General features: G+C 43.9%; 2 protein-coding genes across 3 annotated transcripts in view; both read right to left on the bottom strand.

Annotated features, from left to right (window-relative positions):
* LOC134451798 (collagen alpha-1(XXVI) chain) overlaps window positions 1-8,166 on the bottom strand; it is an 81,525-nt gene extending 73,359 nt beyond the window's left edge. The window contains exons 1-3 of the mRNA XM_063202197.1: window positions 7,609-8,166; window positions 7,132-7,254; window positions 5,025-5,128 (exon numbers count right to left, since the gene is read on the bottom strand). Coding sequence (XP_063058267.1) covers window positions 5,025-5,128; window positions 7,132-7,254; window positions 7,609-7,769 — 388 coding nt within the window. The 5' untranslated portion in view covers window positions 7,770-8,166. The remainder of the gene's footprint in view (window positions 1-5,024; window positions 5,129-7,131; window positions 7,255-7,608) is intronic.
* A 1,556-nt stretch (window positions 8,167-9,722) lies between these two features.
* On the bottom strand, window positions 9,723-14,459 carry bcl7ba (BAF chromatin remodeling complex subunit BCL7B a). Of its 2 annotated transcripts, none has more exons than XM_063203202.1 (6): window positions 14,314-14,459; window positions 13,619-13,694; window positions 13,415-13,511; window positions 13,062-13,250; window positions 12,247-12,329; window positions 9,723-11,493 (listed from the first exon to the last, which is right to left on the bottom strand). In XM_063203202.1, exons 1-6 carry the CDS (start codon window positions 14,403-14,405, stop codon window positions 11,365-11,367), a joined length of 666 nt encoding a protein of 221 aa, XP_063059272.1. In that variant the 5' UTR covers window positions 14,406-14,459; the 3' UTR covers window positions 9,723-11,364. The 2 variants fall into 2 exon arrangements, with proteins under 2 accessions (XP_063059272.1, XP_063059273.1); XM_063203203.1 differs by having other exon boundaries at window positions 13,086-13,250.
* Between the last annotated feature and the right edge of the window lie 216 nt (window positions 14,460-14,675).

Here is a 14,675-nt window from a genome sequence, read left to right as displayed (position 1 = left end):
ATTGAATACCATTTCTGCCCATAAACCAATCAATCTTAATTTGCACATGTCTATTATTAGGCTATTATTATTATTATTATTATTATTATTATTATTATTATTATTATTATTATTATTATTATTATTATTGTTATTATTGTTAACATTAATATTATTATTATTATCTTTCAGACTAGTGTTGGTAATACAGTCTACAGTATTAATCAATGTATAAGTTATTGCATAGAATAACTAAACTATTTAAGATTGAATTGAAACTGAAACATTACATCAAATAGTCTTCCACATGCGAGAAAAAAACAACCTGTCGCTTTAAATCAGCAGCCTCGTGAGGAGAGCCCCTCCCCTCTCTGTCACCGTCCACAGTTGCAGTGCTCCACTACCGTTCTGAATCCCTCTCTCAAGTTTTAACCACATCTGTCGCCGTTTGGTGTTTCAGCGACTATCAAACTAATCGACTGACTGCCAATTACAACTTTGAAAACAATAATTGACATGTTTGTGCTGACAACGTGAAGTTGTCGCGTGCTGACCGAGGCAACTACACAGGTTATAACGTAAAATGGCTCACTGGCGAGTACTCAATCGCAAATTACATTGCCAGGTAAACGGCGCATGGATCGGAAAATCAGATCATTGTTGATGCAGATATGGTTATGAATGGTGGAAATGAAGGGGGGAATGGCGAAAAGTTATAGACAAGCAAATATGCCTTCTTTTGGTGCAGTTGCAGCTGTGCAGAGCCAGCGCCTACATGCAGCGCCAGGTATAAAGGCAAATGGTTGCGTGAGGAATTTAATATCTCTCGATCGGTTTTTTGATCGGCATGTTTTTCCGATCACCGATCAGGCTATTTTTGGCCATTATCGGCCGGTCATGATCGGCAGCCGAGCAATCGGAGCACCTCTAAAAAAAACCCGCCCGATGCCCTTTTTTTTAACCCGCAGACGGTCACCCTAGGCAGCCCAATTGGGCGGGAAACGGCCCAACCTGGCAACACTGGCAGTGCCGTGCAGAGCAGTTCCCTATGGGAGTGGAATGTGGCGTGTTGCATGTTGCTCAGAGCTGCTACACTCACAAGTTCCTTAGTCCGCTTATACCACTTCCCTACCACCACCGCTCCCCACAGCCCACAGCCTCCACACACAGCCCCCCACATCTCACAGCCCACAGCCTCCACACACAGCCCCCCACATCTCACAGCCCACAGCCTCCACACACAGCCCCCCACATCTCACAGCCCACAGCCTCCACACACAGCCCCCCACATCTCACAGCCCTCAGCCCGCTTCCTCACATCACAGGAGCTGTGGACAGACAACCAGGCCTGTGGCAAGACAGACAGACAGACAGACAGACAGACACACACACACACACACAAACAGACATACAAACAGACATGCATACAAGGGAAGTCATCCCGAAAAGCAAGCAGGCAACATGAGACAACAACGTGCAGACAAACAGACTGGGAGCATGCAAGGAGAGAAGCTGAGAAGCAGACAGATGAGCAAGGTGCTAGACAGACAGAAAACAACCTAGTCAGAGAGACATACTGTTCACATAGACAGACATGCACATAGAGAGACAGAAGGCGACAGACAGACTAACAGACAGACAGGCAGACTAAGCAACCGTCAAACTAGGCCGAATGGCGAGACCCGAAAAGTGCTTTGGAGACCTAACTTTGCTCCACAGGCTCTCGAACACACTGAACTTCAGTTAATATAAAATAATGATTTATGTTGAGGTTCGGAATTTTTTGCGCTGCAAGGCTATTCAAATTTCCAACTTTAATGAAGAATTTGTGTCTGGGAGGCGTATGCATATTCGGCAGACTGCACCAATGAGAGTCTACAATCGTTGAGAAGTTTGAGAATTGTTTCCATTTATTTGTAAAAAATAACAACATGAAGGGTAACTTACATTGCCTCTTTCTGTGCAATAAACAAAGCACAATTTAACAGTTGGACCACTTTGTACGTGAATGATCATTACTATTGATATTAGATATTATTGATATTATATTTCTATGTGGGCTATGTCTTTGCCTTTGGCACCCACATGCATTGTTCTTCAAGATATACATTAATCACGGTCATTGTTCACTGTTAAGAATCAATCTGGCTCCCTTTAGACATATATTTTTTTAAATCTTGTTATTTTAGTACAATTTGTGAAACGTAAAAAGGGCGGACAGCTGTCAAAATCGGGAGCGCGCTCACGTGGTGTATCTTGACGTCAAACTCGTCATTCAGCTAAGAGGAAAATATTTATTCTGTAAACGTCTCGGTTTTAAAACCTCGCATGATTTCAGGAAGCGTAACTGTCTTAATAAGTGCAATCTAGCTTTGGTCAGTTCATCATCTAATGGACATCTTGTTCGGATGCTGTGGAGCGAGACTGAACGATAATGGGGCTGACCTGACGGCCTAAACATGCAGATGGGCAGACAGAGAAGCAGACAGATAGATAGAGTGACTGTAATGTTCCCGTAATAATGGCCTTCCAACAACTGCTGGTCCAAGTTCATGTGGTTTATTTCTCTTCAATATACATAAATCTGGTACCACCGTAAGGAATTGGTTGCACTTACGGGTTCATTAGGCTCTGACTGCTCTTCAGAATCATGAAAACATAACAGCGGCAACAATCATAACAATAGAATTCTCATAACAAAACAATTATAGAACCATGGCTACTGGGTTCTTTACAGTGACTAATAGACAGGTAGATGACTTACAGACAGAAAGACAGACAGATAGTCAGACACGACAGTCACAGGCAAACAGACTGTCACAGACAGACAGACAGACAGACATAAAGAAAGGCAGGTCAGACAGGTAGCCTGGTCCTTCGGTCTGCCTGACTTACAGACAGACAGACAGACGAACAGACAGACAGACATACCGACAGGCAGACTTATAGACAGACAGACATAAAGAAAGACAGGTCATGCAGGCGACCATGCCCTCAGGTCTGGTGGTTGTTCTCTGATTGGTACCATGCCAAGCAGCAGCAGCAGCAGCCTGGTGTGGCCTGCTGTGATCTGGCCTGCTCTGGTGTCTGTGTCTTTGGGGGCGCCGAGCCCCTGGGACGCTCTCTACGCTACGCTACACTACAGTACACTACTCTACGCTACGCTATGCCAGTGAGAGGAGAGTGGCCGCATTCCTGCCCGTCTGCTGGGAACCGCCGAGACCACTGACTGGAGCAGACCAAACCAAACAATCATGTTCCCCCTTTCATGCCTGTCATAAAGCCATGCTCCACAGCCTCCACTACACACTACCCCCACTCCCCTTCTCCTCTCCTGCACAAAATCCCCTCATCTCCCCACCACACTATACCCCTCATCTCATGTACAACCTCTCTCTCCACACCACACCACATCCCCACTCACTCTCTCCTCTCTCTCCATATTCACCCCTCCCTACACCCGTCCTGTACCCCTGTCTCTCACCACACCACACTCCCACACACTCTCTCTCCACACTTACCCCCTCCCTAGACCCGTCCTGTACCCCTGTCTCTCACCCCGACACGGCCCCTAAATCATCCATGCCAGCTGTGGGAGGGAGGGAGGGAGAGATGGAGGGATGGATGTATGGAGGGAGGGAGGGAACGAGGGAATGAGGGGTACATGGGGGAGATGAGTGAGAGGCTTTCCCAGGGCCGGCTGTGTGTCTTGTGGCCTGGGTGAGTCAGTGGCAGAACAATTGCACACAATGCCCCAGGGCGAAACACTGATAGGGCCCCCATACAGCCTGTCAAGGTCATAATAGGGCCCCCAAAAATACAGGAAGGCCCTGGGCCCAGGGGCAAATGCCCTGCTTGCCCCCCTATAGCGCCGCCCCTGGGGTGAGTCATGTTGCCATTTCACGCTCCATTCGGTGGCACTGTGCTCTGGGCTCTGGTTCACACACACAGTGTGCATCACATCCATTGCATTGGGGAGTTGTGTTACTACCGTGTACTGTACCATTAATAGGGGAGTATTGTGTTGTTTCAAGACAGAAAAGGGGTAGTGCAAATTTGTTTTGGTGTGTGTGTGTGTGTGTGTGTGCGTGTGTGTGTGTGTGTCCATTTTACTGTAGGCTATGTGAGAAGTGTAAATTTGTTAGTGTGATCATATGAGCTATTCTCAATAGGTTGGATGCATAAGCACACACTCTGACCCAACAGCATGACAGGAGTAACCGAGTGGCGTACATAAATCCATTAAATCTACACGAAGGCAGGGAAACTGTTTAGGCACTTTTTAACTTCGGAAAAGTAGTGGCAGCCAGCACTTACATACTGGAATGTCCCATACTAAAAGACGCCCGGCAGAGGCAACTCCCATAGAATTAAAGTTCCGTCCCCATTACCATTCACTACGCAACACTGATAATACTGCGGTGACAAGCTGGCCCAGCACTTGGCACTTGCTTATTACTGTATATGCAGGAAGCCCCATGCCTAGCCCCACTTGTTCTACTTAGAACCATACATTACTTAGTAAAGTGAGGAAAAGTGAAGTAAAATAACGTGAAGTAAATTAAAGTGGAGTAAAGTTGTCTCCCTTCCCTGAGGTAAAAGTGGTGATCGCAGGGTCAACTACCCTTTCCAAACAAAAGTAAGATACAAAAGCACTGATGATGATGAGGACTGGCTTTCTACCATTTAGGGTTGCCACCTCTGTTGGACAAAAAATATGGACAGTTCAAACTCAATCGACCTTTGTGCTTGTACACAATGGTGTCCTTCATTTGTCCTTCCTTTGCATTGTTTTATGTTTTATTTCTTTTTATTGTTGTGTTGCTTGTTGAGCACATTGGTTTGCCTTTCTGTGGAAGAAATGGGCAATAAAATCAAATGAGACTTCCCTTGACTTGAGAACTTGACTTCATTCAGTGTCCAGGAAAGTATTTTTTTCCCGGGACAGACCATTAAAATTCGGCGCAATCAGGTGGCAACACTACTTCCATCAACGCTAAGTTCAAAGGAACTAAAGAAGAAGAAGAAGGAAGTAGCCTACTCACCCTCTCTACAGTCGTCTCCATGGAAACCAGGGCAGCAGCGCCACTCCAGGGCAGTCACCCGTCGCTGTGACAACCGATAGGTCGGCCTGAGCAGGGTCCGGTAGCTGTACAACGCATCACATGACATGGGTCAGAGGAGAGCACACACACACACACACACACACACACACACACACACACACACACACACACACACACACACACACACACACACACACACACACACACACACACACACACACCACTGTCACAACCGATAGGTCGGCCTGAGCAGGGTCTGGTAGCTGCACAACGCATCACACGACACGGGTCAGAGAGAAAAAAACACACACACACACACACACACACACACACACACACACACACACACACACACACACACACACACACACACACACACTGGCAGATGGGCCACAGCAGTGCAGGTACCTGCACAGAACATCACACGCCATGGGTCAGAGAATCTCTCTCTCTCTCTCTCTCTCTCTCTCTCTCTCTCTCTCTCTCTCTCTCTCTCTCTCTCTCTCTCTCTCTCTCACACACACACACACACACACACACACACACACACACACACACACACACACACACACACACACACACACACACACACACACTGGTCGGTCTGCTGCACCAGTTCTGTAGCTGTACAATTCATTACACGCCAGGGGTCAAAGAGTCATAAACACACCCACACACACATACACATACTGGTTGAGTCTGGTAGCTGGTTAACGCATCAGAACTCAGGGGTCAAACAATCACGTCACACAAATACAAACACACACATTGTGGCACCCAGGAGGTGGGCCATATCGGGATCCTGTGATTGCACGCACGCACGCAGGCACGCAGGCACGCACGCAGGCACGCACGCACGCACGCAGGCAGGCACGCACGCAGACACACACACACACACACATACGCACGCTCATTGGTTGGTGTATCTGCGCAACGCATTACATGTCACAGGTCAATACACACACACACACACACACACACACACACACACACACACACACACACACACACACACACACACACACACACACACACACACACACACACACACACACACACACACACACACACACACACATTTGATTACTTTTATTTGGACCCAAGAGACAAATAATAAGGTACAAGATCCAAATATTTTGGAATAGGCTATTGACAGGCTGGCAGATTTGAAAAGACTTACACACTTACACACACGCGCACACAGCTAAGTAGGTGGGCTGCACCAGAGTCCAAAGTGGCTGCATAATGCATCACCACACGCCAGGGGTCACATGTCAGGGGTCAAACAAGCGGAGATGCTGCTACACACAGCGGAGGTCATGCAGACCAGCCCCAGTGGGAAAGATCACTCTTCACAGTGCAAAGTGCCACTTTACAGACCATTGACATGGACTGGGACAAAAAAATACCCGGGGCATTGTGTCTTTAACTTGCCACAAATACAACCCGTTTTCGTACCATAGCCCACACCACTCAGTCCACTGTCTACAGTATATTGAAAATGGACCAATGGGATGCCCCCTTTGGCCAGTATCGAAGAAAATAAAACAATTTACCTGTAACAAACAAAAAAAAACCCAGCAGTGTCTGCCCCTTGGAACGGTCTGCGCACCGGTAAAAATGCCCTGTATGCCAGATTACCAGTCCAGCCCTGATTTACATTGACAGAGGCTGTTTGAAGAAGGCCGCATGCTGCAGGAGGAGGGTGCTGCTTTATGTTTGATGTCAGATGGTTGGATGCCCCAGTGCCCAGATTCCTCAACTGCTGCTGGTGGAGTATTTCAGGAATTCTGCATGCTTTTGTGGTACTGTGTGATTGCACGTTTTCCCACTATGGCCTCACATTACCGTGCCGTCAACACAGTTCAGTACAGTCTTATATTATACAGTAGGCTAAAGCCTATATATACTGTACTGTGCAAAGGCTACAGTGCATACGGTATTGTACATGCACACATACAACAAGCATGCCTAATTTGTCTGAACACAAATGCACACAAACTTCTATCTCCTGCAACATTTGCTTTAAAAAGTAAAAGAAAAGAAAGTACTTTCTACAGGTATGAGCACCTGTGACTTCACCCACCTGATGAGGTTGGAGCAAGGACCTGGCCATCTGCAGCTTTGAAAGACCCGCTGCACAAGCGTCTCTGTGCCATTCTGCACCTGGCACGACACGGTCTTAGACACCGTGTACTGGCACCAGTTCCTGCCATTAAGAAACAAAAGAGTTGTTTTAGTCATGCATCATGATATGAAAAATAATTTCCATAAAAGAACAATGTTAAATCTGTAGCCCTATTGAGAACAGCAACCGTGGTGGAGATACAAACCTTGGTGGTGGTTACAATCCAAAATTAAAACTAGCCTCCCTTTTTAAATTCATGTTTTCTGGTAGGATTCATTGTTGTAACATGACAGTGTGTCGTTGCATCTAAGACGGGATGTCTTGGATAAAGATGCGCAATAAAGAAGGTAATCAGAGGAAGGCAGTGGTCCACTATCAAGGGGACATGTATTAGCTTGCCAATCGTGCCACCTTTGGAGAGGCGAGGGAACATACCTGTGATGCGCTGTCGTCCCGGCCGGTAGTCCCGCGCTTATCTCCGTCTTATCTCGCTGTAGCCGCAGACTTGGGAAATGATACACAGCCCCACTTACTCCGAGAACATTTGCTGAACATATCCAACTGAAAATGTATACAACTGTCAATAAAGTCATCATGCGTCGTTGTGTTGTTTCCTGCTTTGGCGATGGAGGCAACTCTTTTTGGAGGCATACATATAATAGTCGCGGCGGCGTCAGAAAATCCCCTTCAGGGCAGAAAGGATAAAGTAAGCTCCAATGTAAAACTCATCGGAGGGGTTTCTGGCAGCTATACAACGGTTGTTCCTTCCTCTCTGTTTATTGCCCTGCCGATAAATTGTCTCCCTTCCTACTATGGTCGTCTTGAATGCGCAAATGGATTCTTGGGGATCTGCAACATATACGCACCACGGGACTGTAAAAGAAGTGGGGGGAAGTGGCTGGTGGTGGAAATGGTGGGAATGTGGGGGGTGCCGCTGACAGCAGTTCAGAGTCTGATAATAAGACGACACTGTGAAACCTCTAAAGACCTTTGAGGATGTACGGATTTTGAGTAGACTTTTTCATTTAAATGATGGCTACTTTTGATATTAAAATGAAACCAAGTGGTTAACATAATTTGACCTAGGCCTACATGTGGCAGTACTGACTCAACAGGTGACAAGTTAACCCAGACTCTGAACACTGGCAGAACACAGGCGTTCATTTAATCTGGCAAATTTGCCCAAATGTAAATGTATGACAGTGACACCTATTTGAGCTTGTGCCCTAAAAGTCACTGCCTATTTAAGATTTTTCCACATGAGGTGTGCATTATAAATAGGCTAGATGCCTTCTGTAGGCCTACAATATGGGCTTGGATTCATGTGTAGGCTATTGTTTGGTAGCCTAATAAATCACACCCTGGGGTTTTGCCTGAACTATGCATGGCTACAACACCAAGAAATGCACAATATTAGAATTCTCCTTTCAGAATCAGATTTGAAATATTGACTTTTCAAACCAAATATTCATTGAGTCTGAGGAGTTTACTTGTAGGCTATAGCTTAATTCCAATTTTGTTTGAATTGGACCAAAGTGTCTGTACAGGGGTCTCCACATCTCTTAATGTAGGTATGCCATGGTGAGAGTGATATCCATGTTAGTATTATGCTGCCCCCTATCTGCTGCAGTAATATCATGCTGGTATAACTGCCCGGTTGTTGTGACCACTTTTTTGACTGAGACAACAGAAAGAAGGGCTGCTTTTAGGTGAGTATTGGGTTGGGTAACCCAGATAACAACAGAACGATGGATGAAGCCAATACAATGGAAGGGTTACAATAGGTGAATGCTTCTATAGGCTATAAAATGCCCCCGGGCTTATGTATGCAGGTAATGCACAACATAATGCCAAGACTTTTGTCACCAAAACAAACTCCATTCCATGGTTTTTAGTTTCACGTGCATGGTGTTCACTGTCTTAATAATGTAATGTTTTACTTTAGGATATATTTACATGTATAGATTGCCATAACATGTTTACTAGCCTATGTAATCTACCTGTATAGCAGGAGTTCCCAAACTTTACCATGGCAAGGCACCCAGTACATTCCAGCCAAGGCCTCATTTGCATGGGCCGAGCCCCACTCTTCTTCGTGCACCCCCTTTTATAATCAAAGTCGAGGCCAAGTCAGTGCCCTATGGTATACATAAAATTAACAACTGGGAATATTGTCTCTTATTTTTGTGTACATTAGTTATTTGATGTATTCCATTATTTAGGCTATTTTGTTTTTTTACATTTCCTACCCACTTGCTGCGGCCCACCTACAAACACGCCCTGAAAACCACTGATCTACTGCATGTATTAAACAACTAAATCCAAAGCCATGTATTGCTCTGTTAATATCTCTCTCTTTCTCTCTCTCTCTCTCTGTATTTGTGTGTGTTTTTCTTGTTGCAGCGGTATGGGAGGGTCCTCATGCGAGTCATGTACAGGTACTGCCTGCAGATGTAAAATCTTCTTTTTATGTATAAAGAATGGCAAGAGACAAAACTCAGCTACAGCATAGCAGATGAATGAAACAAAAATAAAATTAGAGCGTCTACTACAATCTACAAATGTTTTATAAAATACTTTGTAATAATCATTTGCAGTAATACACTTCAGAATTCAATAAAATAATCTTTACAATCTCAGTGATACAAAAACCTGGCCATGGCCTATACATTGACAGCGAAGCCATGGGTCATCTAATCTCCATGACAACATGACATGCACTTGCCCTAAAACATGAAGCATCTGGCAACAACAATTATCTACAACAAATTTCTTGTCTTCACCACCATGTCCCCTGGAACAATGCCATATATAATTAAATAAACAACTAACACAATGGAGATAAACCATTTTTTGCCGAATCAACAATGACACTTAAGAATGCGAAATCTTTCCAAATGTAGGCATTGTTACTAAGTAATGTGACTATGCCTAATATAAACAAGAGATGGGGTTGCATATGTCTTGTACAATCGTAAACATTCTGTAGAACACATCAAATTCTGCATGAAGCAGAACTTATTCCTCCCACAAATAGTAAAGCAACTCTTCCATAAATAAAATCCCCTCTGCAATAGGCAACTATGTTAGCTTCACCAGTGTGCAATTTTGATTGTCAGAATTAGATGATGCGTAAGATAGCATTTTCTTTTTTTTTACAACTACCAAAGCACATAACAATTGCATACAGTACTAACATTTCACCACCCACAAACATTCAGTGTACATGCTATTCCAAGAAAATATAGCACTCTCCCAGGGAAGTGAAAGAAAAAAAAGAAGGAAAGACAGAAAGAAAAAGAAAGAAAGAGAGAAAAGGGGAAAGCGTTTCCTTACAGAACAATCCTTTGGGTTGTTGAAAGATCAACAGCAGAAACACATATAAGCATATAACGGCAGAAATGGAAATTAACTTTTTTGAGTAAACCAAAATCACTGAAACAAGAGAAAAAAGAAAAAAGACAAACATTCACATCATAAAAGAAGACAAAGGAACATTCTTTGGGGTCTTAAGCATGACAATCAATGTAAACTTTTGAAAGTAGAAAAGAACCTCAAAGCCTTTTTGCACATTTGTTTGCCTGGGTTTGATGTAAAACAACAGTGTGAGATGCTGTAGGATAGAGCTGTGTGTGGTTTAACTGTGTCTTTTTTATAAGCTATAAGACAATAAAGAGTCATTTACGAAATATAACGTATGACACGTTCAGCCTGCTAGATGGAAAAAAAAACAAAAACAAAAAAAACCTAAACCCCGATCACATCACTTTTGTAAAGTTTCTCACACACTCACAAGAGTTCCAGGAGCTGAGAGATTTCGCGAACCATGCTACTCGCAGGAAAGTGAATATATCAGTACAAAGAGCATTTGTTGTTGTGAAAGTAATAATCACAACATCCCTTAAGGTTACAGTCATGTTGCTGTGTGGTAGCTCCAATTCTTAACTGCATTTTAAAAAAAATCTTCCATTTCTTTTCAATTAAAACAAACACAAAGAGCGTAAAACTTACAATACCAAATAAATTACTGAACATGTAACTACTAACGTTGCAATATTTCCTCACTGTTTAAACAATCAGGCTCATATATCTGGTCCATATTTAAGCCTTTCCAGGGTGTGTAGAGAAATCTAAAAAGAGAAACGGATTGCTTTTTCGCTGCATATGCGGACCACGGTAGAGGAGAGAGGGTTAGCTCATGGTGGAGGACTGAAGCACGGAGGTCTGATCAGTGCACACTCTCTTCAAGGGAGGGGCATCAGTGTCCTCCTTCTCTACACGGGCCTTGGGAGGTGCAGACACAGGATACGGGGCTCGTAGCTGAGAGAGAGAGACCGAGAGAGAGAGAGAGAGAGAGAGAGAGAGAGAGAGAGAGAGAGAGAGAGAGAGAGAGAGAGAGCACAAAGTGAACTGGGTCATTCAGCAAGCAGGTTAGGACCACTGTAGAATCAGAGAGAGTAGAGAGAGAGAGGTTCCATTGGCCCATTGTTTCCGGGTTCTATTATTGGGGGGGAAATCCCCCTTTAGGCAGACCTATGCAGACCTAAGGACTGTTCTATTCAATGCTAGGAGCATTATGACACGCCCCTTTAGGCAGACCGGAACCTGGTCACGTTAGGTGCCCATAGAAACCTATTATGCTGGCATATCTCTATATACTTAAAGAATCTCTGGTAGAACCCCTGTTGATTACTGTATGCTACTCATGTACTCCATCAGGGGGGTTGTTCAGTGGAAGGGCAGAAAGTGTTGAGATGGAACATGTGTCTGTCTGCAATAGTCTAGTAGTATCTGGTTGAAGTAGAGTACAGTAGGGCAAATACTCAAATTCTCAAACTCTATCCACATTCCAAAACATGTAGATGTGCTGCACATGCCTTTAATAATGTGAAACAAAAATAAACATAGATTCTGGTATGCCAACCATACAAATCAGTAAATGTAAATTTGTATGATGTAACATGAGAGTGGAGTTGTAAAATGTCAAAGAGCATAAGCAATTGTCAATTCAACATGGCGTCATGCAATTGGTCTTCAGTTGGACATGGTTGTTGGACATGATTGGTTCATTACCTGTGGTGGCAAGGGAAGAAGATCCGCCTCTTTTATTAGTGTGGGGGGCTCATCAGCTATTTCCCGAGACGGCATTCCGGGCCCTTCATCAGACAAACAGAAATGTTTATTAGAAATGCCTGGCGCGCATATTGGATATTCATTCATTGAGGTCCTGAAGTGAAGGTGACAATTCATACTGTACTAAAGTTCATCACAAGTATGGTGCAAACATGACACGACAAAAGAATATGGAGAACAGTGTCAATCAAGCTGTTCCGAAAGAGTAAATATCCATAAAGATTGAAATAGTGGTAAAAAAGTATATTGCATAACATGCAGGAAAATATTTTTACAAATGTTTAATCCCTCAGTCCTGAAATGACTTCATGAACTGCACATCTTATACGAGCACCTGGTCTCTCACACTTGTATGTGCCCAACTAAGAAAAATAATGGGGTGCAATGGCCAAATGATCAGTTGATATAATAAGATGCCCTGATTTGTCCATTTCTTCACATTTACTAGTCATACAAAACAATCAAATTTAAATTGAAGGTAATGATTTGTTTTTTAAATAGCTTCTTCCCTGCTACAGTCAAATTGATGGCAAAACAGAAGATAACTAGCTTAAAGTTTTTTTTCTGTATTTGACTTTTCTACTTGGATCACTTTCTTGTCTTTTTCTTTTTTTCTATTTATTGACTCTGAGGGCCTGCACAAGAGTTAACATAAAATAAATAACTTTTAACTTTGAAGGTATGATAAGACAGACATGCAAATCAACAAATTCAATAGATCAGAAAATCAGTGCCAATCATGTGATCAGTCAAACCTGCCAAATCCTTGCGAGTCTCACCCTCCAAGCTTTCCTGTCCCAGGGTGGGAGGCTGAGGGTCGTCAGCCCGAAAGTCGGTGACATGCGCTGGGCTGACAGGCTCACTGGGCTGGGGGCTAGAGTTACTGCTGCTGTCCACCTTGGTCTGGTACATGTCTGACAGTGAGCTCTGGTTGCTGTTCTCATCTGAGGACACAACAGTACACATAAATAGCAGTAGTAGTAGTGTAATATGATATATTTAGCATGCACACACACAAATGAATGCATTACACAATTCACAATGCAATGCAGGGGGAAGGAGTTGGGAGAGTAGTCATCAATATATTCAATAGCCTACAGTTTCTTACCCTGGAAATCCAGCAGAGAGTTATTTGCAGAAGGTGTCTCTGTGGTGTAACTGTTATGTTCTCTGTTTACATTGCTTGAATGCTTGCTTTTGTCTTTCTGCAAGAGACAATTAACAGTGGATTAAAACAAAATCAGGTATTTTCTGAGGATGTGAACACCCTTCATTTCTCAAAACAATGATTGTGAAATTGTGAATGGCGCACCTCCTTGGAGTCCACAATAGGCACCCACTTGTATATCCGTAAGGAGGTATCTCCTACAGTCACCCACCTCTTCTCCCTGCAGCAGAGAAACCATCAGCTGTCAAATGATTGACAGTCGACCTGTCAAACTGGGACACTGCGACTAAGTACCATAGCATGATGACAGCCTCCATTGTTTATTGCATTCGTTTGACAGATCGAGGCAACAAGATGCAGGACGATTTGTATGGTTAGCTGAGTTAGCTAATATAACAGGCTAACTAACTTGAAAATCTGACTCGTATTTAGTGACTGACAGCCTTGAGGAAGACAGTTACAAAGGCGCACGACTCTGTGAAATGTATCTGTGCGGGAAACCGCATAGCTGGGGTGATTACGCGATTAATCGCCTTCATAAAGTTTATGAACAGGTTGCCTCTGACATGTTCCAATAGTACAGTAACACGCCTATCAACGCTTTATGTATGGGCAGCCTTTCAGAATCAAGTGATTAGCCCACCCTTCCCTTGACCAGTCACCAGCCAGTTGTCTCGTAGAAGGCAAATAACACGTATGTCATTGGCCTCTTTCACTGTCACTCAGTTGTCAGTCAGATTCAAGAAAAACACGCCTCTTCCCGACGCTGAAGTTTCTGTTTCAAAAATGTTTCCATATCATTTACAGTGGCGATCTTTCTGATCCGATATCTCACTCACCATCTGCGGACTCTTTCAATAGCCGCCATCACTTTCTTGATATCATCTTTAGCGCGGCTTCGAGTCTCCGCACGAACAGATCGTCCAGACATATTTGAGTTTTGTGTGTTCGCCTGTCTTCCTCCGACGGAATCTTCTCTCCTCGCTTGTCCCGGCTCTAACTCTCGCCTCGCGAGATTAACTTAGCTAGAACTCTGACAGGTCCCACCTACCCTTCGAGCTTTATTCGCAGGGTATGCAGAAGAGTCCATCAGCACCAGCATTAAATTTGAAGTTGTTGATGATAGTTGTCACAACTGACTATTATACCAGTAGACAACGATAGGCCACTATTCTCTCATTAACTTCAGACTGACCTATTC

This window comes from Engraulis encrasicolus, chromosome 7 (assembly GCF_034702125.1).
Source record: "Engraulis encrasicolus isolate BLACKSEA-1 chromosome 7, IST_EnEncr_1.0, whole genome shotgun sequence".
Taxonomy (NCBI): domain Eukaryota; kingdom Metazoa; phylum Chordata; class Actinopteri; order Clupeiformes; family Engraulidae; genus Engraulis; species Engraulis encrasicolus.
Note: the sequence above shows the minus strand (reverse complement) of the source record. Positions and strands in the feature narration are given on the sequence as shown.

Bases quoted from the DNA above. Each gene is read 5' to 3' on its own strand.
- bcl7ba (XM_063203202.1), bottom strand. From the start codon at position 14,405: ATGTCTGGACGATCTGTTCGTGCGGAGACTCGAAGCCGCGCTAAAGAT. The intron at 13,251-13,414 runs GTAAGAAACTGT...TTGTGTCCTCAG, and splicing joins CTCTCTGCTGGATTTCCAGG to ATGAGAACAGCAACCAGAGC. The intron at 12,330-13,061 runs GTTTGACTGATC...TGTCTGATGAAG, and splicing joins GACTCGCAAGGATTTGGCAG to GGCCCGGAATGCCGTCTCGG.